The sequence below is a fragment of the Canis aureus genome, chromosome 34 (assembly GCF_053574225.1).
Source record: "Canis aureus isolate CA01 chromosome 34, VMU_Caureus_v.1.0, whole genome shotgun sequence".
NCBI lineage: Eukaryota > Metazoa > Chordata > Mammalia > Carnivora > Canidae > Canis > Canis aureus.
This window is the reverse complement of record NC_135644.1, coordinates 23,920,079-23,933,171: the sequence shown is the minus strand read 5'-3', so window position 1 is coordinate 23,933,171 and position 13,093 is coordinate 23,920,079. Positions and strand designations below refer to the sequence as shown.

General features: G+C 32.8%; 1 protein-coding gene across 2 annotated transcripts in view; it reads left to right on the top strand.

Annotated features, from left to right (window-relative positions):
* PSMD14 (proteasome 26S subunit, non-ATPase 14) overlaps window positions 1–13,093 on the top strand; it is a 102,176-nt gene that overhangs the window by 76,032 nt on the left and 13,051 nt on the right. For both annotated transcript variants that reach the window (XM_077883450.1, XM_077883451.1), the window contains exons 8-10: window positions 2,295–2,402; window positions 9,329–9,403; window positions 12,535–12,660. In XM_077883450.1, coding sequence (XP_077739576.1) covers window positions 2,295–2,402; window positions 9,329–9,403; window positions 12,535–12,660 — 309 coding nt within the window. The remainder of the gene's footprint in view (window positions 1–2,294; window positions 2,403–9,328; window positions 9,404–12,534; window positions 12,661–13,093) is intronic.

Sequence of the window (13,093 nt, the reverse complement as noted above, 5' to 3'; positions counted from 1 at the left end):
AGAGAAATATTATGGAGATTTTTGCATGTAAAATAGCTGCCTGCTGTTTTAGTTTGAAAGTGTTTAGTATAAAACAGTATACAGATATTTTGTTGTGGTATATGATGGAATTTTCATAGTTTTATAGGATAGTTTTTTTCCTGCAAATGATTTTATTGAAATCTTAAAATGGAATCAAAATACTCTAAAATCATTTGGGCCAAAATGATGCTTTGCTTTTAAATTTACCCGAGTACTTAAATACTGGAGTACTTAAATGGCAGTGTTTTAATTTTTTTTTTAATTTTAAAATTTTTAAAGATTTTATTTATTTGAGAGAAAGATAGCAAGAGTGTACCAGGGTGGGGGGGGGAGGGGGGAGGGGGAAGGGTAGGGAGAAGCAGGCTCCGCATTAAGCCAGGAGCCCAACGTGAGGCCCAATCCCAGGACCCTGGGACTGTGACCTGAGCTGAAGGTAGAAGCTTAACTGACCGAGTCACCCAAGTCCCCTCTAAATGGTGGCAGTTCTTAATCCTGCGCTTACTTATTTAAGTTACACCTATCTTATTCAAATGGTCATTTTTCTCCTTTTGCTTACATCTTAATTTTATTTTATGTGCTTTTGAATAGAAAATTTTACTTCCGTATTTTTTAAACAAGTGTTTGAAATTATTATAATATCTGATTAAAGCATGTCTGATATTAGTACCTATTTTTATTGTTTCATGAAAATAAATGATTAAAAAATCTAAGTACAAGCAAGAAGTATAAATGTAGGCCATATTTATTTTTATATAAATGTGAAAGTTAAGTCTGAATTGCAGTTATTGTATAAAAAGAAAAAGGAGTTTTCACAGACTATTAAATCATGTATGTTCTGGGGATAGTTGGTTTTATTTTGAGGCAAGAGGACTCTGGGGAAATTCAAACTGTTAGAAATAAAAGCAAAACTCAAGAGTTGATTTTTTTTTTTTTTTGGCCTGCCAGAGTGGACACTTGTAATGAATGCTTTGGTATAAGTTTGTATCCTTTGTACTGTTTGTTGACCCTTAATGGTAGCCTTTGGAAAGGGTAACTTTTTTCTTTCTTTAGATCTTATTTAGTATACAGCATGTGTACATATACAAACAGATTTTTCAGACTTGATTAGATTTCATTTGGCTTAACTTGAAAATAAATTTGATTTTCTGCTTAATTATACTTACTCAGCTATACTCAAACTACAAAGAAATGGAAAACAGTCTAGTTGATGGTAGGTTTTATAATGTTAATAAATCACGGTTTAAGTACTTTTAAGGCAAATCTAGAAAAATATATTATTCTGCTTTAAGATTTTTTTTATGTGACAGAAGTATTGAATTTATTCTCTAGGCAATTGATTTAAATTCCCAGAAAGAAGCATCTGTCTTAAAGTCCCAGTGCTTGCTTTATATAAAACTTTACAACATTTAAAAGCTTTGACGAGTTTTTTCAAATCCATGATGACGAACAGAAAAAAAGTGTTAGGATAATATATGATTCTTGTTAAATCTCTTAATATATAAGAGCTAATAGATGATACTGTATCATATAAGAATTTGGACTCTTTTTATACAGAAATAGTGAATACACATAGAAAAAGAAGGGTACCTATTATTACTTCCTTACTATGAACTTATGTTTGTCTCATTCTATACCATGTTCCTGGCTTTTAAAGCACAGATGACCTTGGTTTTCTTGTATTTGCCTCCTCCTATTCTTGACAGTGGCTTGGATATTTAAGGCCATCAGACAAGGTATAAAGTCTTTTATAGTCACAAGAAGTAAAAGGTATCTGACTAGAAGAGAATACGTGGAGCAAGTGCCTTTCTGGCTGTAATTTTGTTGTCATTTCAAGTACTGTGGTAGTATAATTGATGTGACAGGGCTGGGCTTTACATGTGGTCCCTTAGCTTGTGCTCACTTTCAGTTTTAGTTTCTCTTTGTCATTCATTTTGATTAGGTAAAATTTAGGTGACAAACATATGCACACCAATGGAGGCTGTTTGGTGTGGAAGTTTAGTAATGATGTATTTCAATAATAAAGATGCAAAGTTAATATTTTTCTTTACTGCTTCATAAAAATTGCAATAATTGGTGTCACCTTACATTACAAGATAGAGGGTGGTGTGCTGATGGCACAGTCAGCAGGAGGTTCTTTTTTATTAATATTATAATTAAATGATTTTCTGGAAATAGGCCAGAAACAGATGCAAGTTGATCATGCCTGTCCACTGTTGCTTGGCATCATCACTTGCTTTTTTAAAAAGAATTGACCTGACACCTTATTTTTACAGGTTGTTATTGATGCCTTCAGATTGATCAATGCTAATATGATGGTCTTAGGACATGAACCAAGACAAACAACCTCAAATCTGGGTCATTTAAACAAGCCATCTATCCAGGTAATGCCTGTTTTTTTTTTTTTTTTTTTTTGTATTTGATAATGTGTTAAAACTCTGTTTTACATTTTAAAGCCTATTATAAATGGCCATTTTAATATCTAATACTTAGCATTTTAATTTGTTTGCAATTAATTTTTCTTGTGCTTGAGAAGAAGATTATGGAAACACTTCCATAAGTTAGATTTGCTCACTTATGAGTCTGTTTTTAGTGGCCTCTTTAAACTTACCTAACATAGTTTGAGTATACCCTTTAAGGGAGCATATGAGAGCCTTTTATCTTGAGAATACCTTATGGCTTTGCATGGTTAACATTGTAGTAAAGGACTGATACAAGTTTTGGGTAGAGTGCATTAGGGGATATCATTATTGATTGGTTAGATATTTCTCATGGCATTAAAAATGGGAAAATTGGTATACTTTAAGAGACAAACAATTCATAAATGGCACTTAAAATTTTCTGCCTTTTTAAAATTTAATCTCTACATTTAAAATGCGTCCAATATATATCTATATTATTACTTTTTATTTATATATTTTTCTTTCCAATAACATCAACCACCATTATTACAGTTATGCAGTCATTTAATATCCTCCCGAGCGATTAATGTTTTTTTTGTATCATTTACATGTCTCATTGTTTTTACACAAATCTTTATTGTCTGCAAAGATTATTTTAAATGTTTTTTAATGTACCACAACCTGTGTCTATATAGTTAATTGCTTCTCTGAAGATTAATTAAATGGACAGAAATACCATGTTTGGTTAAATAGAACACATAGGACAAAGACATTATAGTAGCTATTGCTTCTTGCCTTCTGAAGCCTGGCTCTGTCATATGATTGTCTTTGGGGAGTTGTGGCTTTGACAGTTAAACATGGTTAAGCGTGGGTTACACTCTGATAACTTTACACCTTTAGATGCTTACTTTTACAGCAGTCATTCATCTGAAATCTTTGTCAAAGTGAAACATTTTGTTTCTAAGGATGAGGTGTGCTGCTTTTAAATAAAATTGTTTTACAAGTCAGGAAAAACTACAAAGTTTAATGAGTATGAAATAAGCTACCAGTGTTTTTGATTGGGTACAGACAAGCCCATGCTTGTATGTTCCAGGAGAATATATTATTGGACCTGTTTAGCCTGTGATAATGACCTTTCTTATAAACCCCCATAGTATCATACTGCTTCATTATTTTTTTGCCAAAGGTTAAGTAGCATCTCACAATCCAAGGTCATTGTGATTACTACATGGTATATTTCTGCCAGAAGTTTTTTACTAATTGCAACTCAACAGCCACCTGTTGCTGATTTCATCTTTTAAGTGTAAACCCTGCTTTTTAACTTTATAAATTGAGCAAAATCAATATTAAAATTTGTTATTTTTTCTCTAACAGTCCAGTTTTATTTTTTAGTCCTACCTTATGAGTCTGTAACTTAAGGTGGACCTTATAGAGCAAATTCCAAACCCAAGTTAAGAGGACCTAATAGCTACATCATTGTTTTTCTTTCATTTTAGTTTTTTGTTTTTTGCCTTCTAATTAAAATTTGTAAATATGTTTATTTCACAGTTTATGTGGTGCCCATCAGAATGACCTCTATCTGGGTGCTTTATAGTTTTAAGACAATTTCAATACTAAAATACTCAAATAGGACCAAGCCAACAAGTAATAGAACAAAGCCACACTTTAAAACTATTTCTTAGTTTTTTTAAGGCAAGCTAGAAAGAAAACAACCCAGAAGAACCTGAAGTTAATATTCATAATAGAATTTTAATATATGTTAGCAGAATCTTGGACTCAGGGATCAGAAGCCTTTCTGAAAGGGTTTTATTTTGAAGGTTTGTGTTAAGAGAGGCCTTGTACCTAAACCAGCTTTTTAATAGTAGAGATAGAAATCTGACAGCAACCATCAGCACTTATGCTGGTGATCACTATTGATTTTCTAACACTGATTTTTTACTATTATAGTAGTGGGGGAATTATTATATTGTAGACTACTGTTTAATAATTTGAGGAAAGTTTAAAACGTGTTAAGAAAAAGATTATAAAATAGGATATACAAGTTCTTCTCTTTGCAAATACATGTTTTATAATCTGTGCCTATCTATCTATACCAAGATGTTAGTATTGATTACCTTTGGTGGTGGGATTATGGAATTTTTTTACTTATTTTTCCTTTTCCATATTTCTTAAACTTTCTACAGTGAAACATATATTACAGAAAATTTTATTTTTAAAGCACTAAAACAGTGTTGGAAATATCTACCACAAAACAAAACTAATAGTGTTTACATTAATATTCAGGTTCTAAGTAAGAGAAGCCATTAATAACCCTGAAAGGGAGGCAAAAGTATAATGCTTACATTCTAGACTTTTGTTTTAATATATGAGACTTAGTATTATTTTGTACTTAGAACATTTGACCAGTATCAAATGTATAGGATTGGTGATTAAGAAACATTTATTTTAGTAACTAAACATTTTAAACCATTTCACTTAAAAACTGTTCAAAGTATTCCAGATCCTTATGAGCCATAGTATAAGTAAAGATTGGGTTGTCAACTGCTTAGAAATTTAGTAACTATTGATGCACAGGTGCATTGTGCAAGGACTGTGAGCCTCTGAGTATAGCCCTGGGTACAACTGCATTGTCTAACAGAGTTAAGCTATTTGAAAAATACCGTTTTCAGTGCTTAATGAACAGTTATAAAACAGTTGCCCTGGAAGAAACCATTGTGGTCATTATGTAGATGAGAGAACAGAGAACCCAGAAAGTTCGTAGGCTTTGTAGTGAGTTAATGTAGGAACTGGTATTTATAATCTAGGCTCCTGGCTCTTTATACTATACTTGGGAACTTAATTAATTAAATAATTAATTTAAGCATAGATAATATATTAGTTCAAAATTCAACAGGTACAAAAAGTATTTAAGTGGAAACTCTCTTCTTTTGCCTTCTGCCCAGTTCTCCACTGTAGAGGGAACAACAAAACACATTTTGTTTCTTTTCCGAGTTATTATACTTATATGAAGAAAGCTCCATTTAAAAATACGATCTAAGGGATATTATTTAGCTCCACATTTTCACCTTATTATCAGTGTGAAATAATATAAGACAAACAGACTTATCCTTGGATCTAAATAAACATGCTTTGCTTTTTTAAAAGCATGGAACTTTTTTTTTTTTTTTTTTTTTAACCTATCAAGAACCTCTAAAAAGGTTATTATTGGGCAGCCCCGGTGGTGCAGCGGTTTAGCGCCGCCTGCAGCCTGGTGTGTGATCCTGGAGACCCGGGATCAAGTCCCATGCCAGGCTTCCTGTATGGAGCCTGCTTCTCCCTCTGCCTGTGTCTCTGCCCCTCCCTCTCTGTCTCTATGAATAAAATAAAATCTTAAAAAAAAAGTTTATTATTATTAAACAGTTTATAAGCCGTGTATTTTATAATATGCCTGCTTTTCCATAGGAGTGAGTATATGGAGATGCAATTTTAACTTCTTCTCAATAGTCTGGGCAGTATCAATGAAATATGATGAGGGTAGGTTTTAGTTGCTTGTAGTTATTTGACACAGTCATTATATAAGAAGCCATTTAAGTAAAAGATCTTATTTTAAGATCTGTTGTTAGCAATCCCTTTACATAAAATATGGTTTTATACAGTTCATTCCAACCTGATAGCTGACTGCCTCTTATTAACTATTTACATTTTTATTCCGTTTCTACCACCTTTGCTCATCACTACTGTTTGTTTTTTAAGATTTTTAAAAAATTTATTCATGAGAGACACAGAGAGAGGCAGAGGCATAGGCAGAGGGAGAAGCAGGCTCCCTACAGGGAGCCCGATGTGGGACTTGATCCTGGGACTCTGGGATTACTCCGAGCCGAAGGCAGATGCTCAACCGCTGATCCACCTAGACATCCCACATCACTATTGTTATAAGTTTTTTACTTTTCCTTCTCACTGTGATTTATGCTATAATGGTTTAGCCAATCTGAACATTCATTGGGATTAAGTATCTGGTCTCTCAAAGATATATCTAGATCACATGAATGAGTAAATACAGTAGGATAAGTCATTCAAATAGTGATTGATTTTGAAGTTGATTTCACTGTAATGATTATTTGTAGACTTAAGTGTTTTGGATTTGTCATACTAACAAAATGACGAATTTCTACAGATTAACTAAAACAGCATAGAAATAACCAAGAAGTTAATCAGCAGGATCTTAAAACTCCCCTTTGTCTGTGGTCCTCCAAACCATCCTTTATCTAAAATAGGCCCTTAGACTGAAAATGAGTACCAATCTAGGCAGAACTTCCTTCTTCAATGATTGGCAGGGTTTGAGCAAAGAAAACAAGGGTCAGGATATACAAGAAGTAAATAAATAAGCCTCACCGCTTTTAGTGAATTTAAAACATACTGTCCTAGAAACAGGGCTATAGAAGGTGACTGGTTTCCCAGGTCAGCCACTGAAAGCTTATTTAGCCCACGGTATATAATATTATAGAAAAGAATCAAACTATAAGAATGCTTCTATGAGAAACTGTTGCAAATTTTAAATAGCCAATTAGTGTGAATGAGTTGCGAACATATCCTGTTTTAATGAAGAATTGCCTGAATTTTCCTAAGTCCATCATATGTTTGTTAAGTGTAAATTAAAAAGTTAAGTAATGATATTTTAAGAAATTTCCTAGCTATATAACTTTCTCCTTGATCTGCCTGACATGCTATGGCATTTGCTAGTATATTCTGCTTAATTTGCAGTTTGACTCCTCCAAAAGGTTAGTTCTCTCTCTTGATAAAACTAATCTTCTGTTTGGCATATGCTGCCTCAACTTGTCAACTAAATTGGTTAATTTGAGAGAATTTGTTATTCACCAAGGCTGTGTTTTTTGGGCTCATGTAGAGGGAGGCCTGTACTTGGCCAATTTACTTGTGATTTGGAATGTACTGGGGGTACACAGCAGGTGAGTAAGTGAAATTGGAAGACTGCTTGAGGATATCGTTTTATTTAAACTTACATATTTTTAAAATAATTATACCTGCTGATCTTTCATGCTGCCCATGTTAGTCTTAACTGCTATTATCTAAATGATGTCATTAAAAATCAAGTATAGGTAATTGCCTTCAAATACCAAACTGTATCTATTTGAGCAGTATAGTTAATCTCCAGAATGTGGACTCTGGGCCCATTGGCTTATTTCTGTATTTATTAGCCATAGATAGCCCTTACTAGCTTTATGGCTGCTATGGAGAATTATGCAGTTAGGGCATTGCACAAAGGTGCTTCGATGAGGGGGCAGTTAGTAACTGAAATCTAGTGCAAGTTTCACTCTCCAGTCAGGCTTTATCCACTGGGAGGACTAGGTATCTTCTCTAATTCTTCCACCCAGGGGATACACTTCCTAATTTACGTAAATATGAGTACATATTAAGGAAAACCTGGATTAATTCTACTTGATCTGCACAGCATTTCTGAGCACTGAAATTTGATTCACTACTCCTGATGATTATTGAGATGGATAAGGGTTTAATAGATATACTTAGTACTTTAATTTTGTACATCAACCATTTTATTATAGCAGATGTTAGGATAGGAATGGATTGTTACAGATACATATCTAAAATGTTACAAGTACTTGGTGGAGTGATTTTTTGCTAGCAGAGTTTTAAAATAAGACTGCCTATGTTTTGTTTTTATCCTGATCCTTTAAAGTATAAAGACTTAATCCAAGAATTTCTGAGATACACTGTAGCATACTACGGTAGAAAAAACATGGGCTTTGGAGTCAGAAATACTTGGGTTCAAATCCCACCTTTGCCTTGCTATATAAAACTGGGACAAATTAAGATTTCAGTCATATTTTCTTCATCTATCAAAATACAAATGGAATCAGCCTACCTTACTGAGTTGTTAGGAAGATTAGAAGACCTAATAGGTAAAGCAGATACTGGATACTCACTAAATGTTTCCTCCTTCTAGGCCTACTTCTTTTACCTCAACACCTTAACGCCTTCGCTATAAAAGTCCAATAAATAGAGAGTGGAGTGGTAGTTTTGGTTAGCTTTATCTTCATATTTGAGCTAACCGTAAAGCCCTTATTGTTTTTATACTTGTTGAAAGTAAGTCCAAGGTGTATTTCCGTACTATCATGTCTTTCTGTGTTGATAGGGTCCCCCAGAGTACCATTCTGAACCACATTTGTACATCTGTTGCCAGAGTTCAATATTTGAGCAGCTGTGAATGGATTTCATCACAGGCAGGGTTATTGTTTCTTAATAAAGCCATGTCATTAGCTTAAATTTTTATTATGATCTGCCTGTTTGTCTTAGAAGTCAAGTGCAGTGGAAAAAATTCTGGTTAGTGAGATTGCCTGTCACTGGATAAGATCATGAAGTAAATATAAATAGACCCAATAAAGAACCAACTTCACTTTGTTAATTTGGAGACATATGTGGGACACAATTATTTGAATCTATTCGAATTGAATTAAGAAAAAAGGGAGATCCTACATTAAGTCATGGGTGAAAAAATAAGTGTATTATTATGATTTTCTTTTGAAGTAACAAAGTGCCCCCCCCCCGATATTGTAAAATCAGACTTTTAAATTATTATTATTTATAAATTATGAATAATTAATTTATAATTTAGATTATGATGGGGTCAGACCCTATCTCTGACTCTGAGCAAGACTACTGAAACTGTTGAATTTGTGCTGCTGTGCATGATATTTTGAAGAATATATGACCCATACCTCTAAACCTCACTTCTAAACTTGTAGTGAAGAAAAAAAAAAAATATTTTCATTTAATCTTTATAGGTTAAAGCCTTTTTTTAGAAGATAAGTTTGGTCAATGGTTTCAAACTTATTTTTTACATGCAAAAATGTTAATTTGTCCTTTAATCATTTATCTAATCTTTAATCATTTAGGCATTAATTCATGGACTAAACAGACACTATTACTCCATTACTATTAACTATCGGAAAAATGAACTGGAACAGAAGGTAAGTTAAAATTTTTATATTAGAGAGAGGGGGGAAATCCTTTTTCAGACCATTTAAACTATTACCTAGTATATTTGAGTTTGAATTGTTGATTTCTTTCATTGATGTGTTCAAATATTTTTTCATTCCTAATGAATTATGGGAACATAAAATAAAGGAATATTTTATTGGACATATTGGAAGATATTTTACCTTATTGGTAGGTGCTAGAATAAGAGAATAAGTAGGAAACAAACATTTCTGTTTGATTTTATGATTAATTACAATCTTCTCCTCATTCTGTGTTTTTCTGATTATCTTTTTCCAATAAAATGCCTTTTTGGAACTTTCCAAATTTGAAAGGAATAAATGAGATTGTAATTGCGTAGTACTTAAAAAGTACCTTTTTTACATAGGGTAAACTAAAGGTGAATCAAAAGGGAAATTTTAATCAAAAGGTGTTTTAGATATTTAAAGCTAGATTCTTACCGCTTTTTATACTAGGCAGTTTTTAAATTTGGTTACCTTAAAAACTACCTAGTACCTTGGTGGGTTAGCATTCTTTTGTTTCTACTATTTTAGAATTATTTCAACTAATGCCAAATATTTTAAGTCTGCCTCTTGCTTTTTGAAATTACAATCTGAACTGCTTTTTTTTCTTTACTATTACAATTAGTCATCTTCCAAATTAGCTTTTTGTATTTCTCTCTGATAAAGACTTAAAATAATTTTTAAGAACATCGAGTACTATTGCTAGCCAGTAAGTTTTGGTTCCTATGTGATTCTCAAGTCCAAACAGGGTAAGTAATCAGTAGTAAATAAGACCTTTCTTAACTGATCGAAACTGTTCCTCATAAAGATGCCTTAGAAGGGGATTCTAATACATGAGATGACTGGGAAGTAGAATAAGTTGAGCTGTCCATATTGTCTCGTCTTTCAACCAGATGGCCTCCATTTTTAATGTCATTTATATATTGTGGGGAAGAATGTACTGTATAAGATTTTCATTGAAAGAAGAATTCTGTTTTGTTTTTTTAAGTTTTATAAACCATGTTTTAAAAGGTCAGAGCCACCAGTAAACTCACCTTGAGCATGATGAGGAGTGAGGGTCTACAGGAGCCCGCCCGTTTTTTCCTTGGCCCAAGGGGGGACACAGCCATAAAGCTTTCTTCCAGCTGCTTGCCTATGTCCCAAAGATTGTATCTACTGTGATAGATTTAGTTGATAGATTGAAATATATTTTTAACACTTATTTTTAATTTTTATAGAATAGGTACAGACCGTGAAAAGGATCACCAGTCAGATACAAACTGAAAAGTTTATTCACGTACATAAATACTTTATCAGTCTAATATCTGTTTGGAAATATCTGGCTGGTTAAATCAACCTTTCCCCCTTTTTGATGCCCCTAAAATTTAGCTACTATTCTTGGCATAAAACATACACACATAAATACCTATATAAGTTAATTAATGATATGATTATGCTCCTAGTAGCTCAGTTGAGGAGCTTTTTTTTTTTTTTTTTTTTTTTGAGGAGCTTTTATAGTACCAGAAGCCCTGCCTTTACTCTTATGCCACCAAGCTATATACTTACCTTCAGACTTACTCAAGGGTAACAATGGAATCCTTCCTTATTCATGATAGGAATATCCACATGCTCTGTGAGAACTTTGCTTTTGAAGTGGTAGGAAAATTCAGTTCTTAATTATAGGTACCTTTATAACATATATAGTTGCAGCTGCACCAAAATTTCCCGAAGATATATTTTCTAGAATACTTCTCAGTGGAGAAGATGAAAAGCAAAGAAATTGGAGTTACTTGTGCAGGCTTTTTTCAGTTTTTGGTAAACTACTCTTGTCCCTCTGAGCCCCTGAATGGGAATGTAGGAATTTGGAGCTTTGTGTCTTGCGGTCTCAGGTAATTTTTGACATGCAGCATATTCTCTAGCATACAAAAAAAAAAAAAACTTTGTATGACATATAACTGCAAAACTCTAAGCAAGTGGAGCAGTTTTTCTTAACTAAACTCGACACTTCTAGCTGTATCTTCAGATCATGAGTTGTGGATCTCACAAAATATACTGGTTCTAACAGTAAAAGCAACAGCTATTTTTTGTTTACAAAATATTTTTCAATCTTTTAAAGAAATTCAATTTCAACTAGAGAACATTTATAGAGTTATAAGTCTAAGAAAAACTCTCTTAAGACTCTAAACTTGAAAACCTAGGAACTTCAAGAAAAATATACTCAGGATGAGTCCAATTTGAGAAACAGTGAACTAAGGTGTTTAATTCTGTGATCTGATTCCAGTTTGCTGATTTGATTACAGACTGGACAAAGTTGTGATTTCTTAACCAGTTTCATGACTTTTCATTCTGACAGTAATGAAGTTTTCATTTTAAAAATTACAGATTGAATACTAGAAAAGAAACTTAGAGAGTATTTAGTATGAGCCCTTACTTCCTAGATATGTAAATTGAGGCTCAGAAAGATTTAAATGAAGTTATTCAGTAAATGAGGCATTTACCTCCTTACCATGGACTTCGAAAGCTGGGCTATGGGAGTATTAGAGACCTTGTATGTAACATAGTAGCTTCACATACTCATTCATTCATTTGTGCATTCAACAAATGTTTATTGAATGTCTGTTATGATATATAAGGTATTATTGAATCTACATCTTGGTGATCTTAAAATCAACAGGGCAAAGCTACTCTTTTTTTTTTTTTCAAAGTGAGAGAAATGCAATAATAAAACAAATTTCAAGTGTTGATAGTATTTTAAAAATAATAAGGCAGGTTAAGGGAAGACAGATGTTTAAGATAGTATGAGGTAACTTTTTTATACAGGATGGTGGGGAAAGGCATCTATCTCTAAGGAAATTAGAAACATAAACCATGCAAAGATAAGGAAAATAGCCTTTGAGGCAGAAGGACAGCAAATACATGGTGTTAGAATACTCCTTAGGTTTTATTAATATAAATTTAGGTGAATCCTTATTCAAGTTTAAGTTAATAAAATTCAATTTTAAGCTCATTAATTCTGAAGGTTTTTTGGTGAAATTGTTTCTTAAGACAAATGAAGGAAGTATCCTCCATACAGGAAAATAATTACTTTTTCTTTCTTTCTTTCTTTTTTTTTTTTTTTTTAGATGTTGCTAAATTTGCATAAGAAGAGTTGGATGGAAGGTTTGACACTTCAAGACTACAGTGAACACTGTAAACATAATGAATCAGTGGTAAAAGAGATGTTGGAATTAGCCAAGAATTACAATAAGGTGAAAGTTACTTCCAATATTTTTTACTTATAATCTTTGGAATACGTATGATTAGATGCCAAACATGGCATAAATATATATATATAGTTAAAAATAGAGTGGCCTGTTTTATAGATCAGATTAAATATTTTGGACTTTGCAGGTCATCCAGTCTGTTGGCAGCTATTCAACTCTGCTGTCATAGTATAAAAGTAGACTTAGACAATAAATAATGGAGTGAGTGAGCCCATGTTTCAGCAAAACTTTATTTAATAAAACAAGTAGCTGGCTAGATTTGGCCCATGGGCTGTAGTTTGCCAATCCTATTATAGGCTATATAAAATAGTTTTACATTTGAAATCTCTTCATTATCAGAGGGCTTTTTCTTGGAAGGAAAGAGAAACAAGAAGATATAGGATAATAACAATAGCATTTAATACTTCTGTATGTAGTT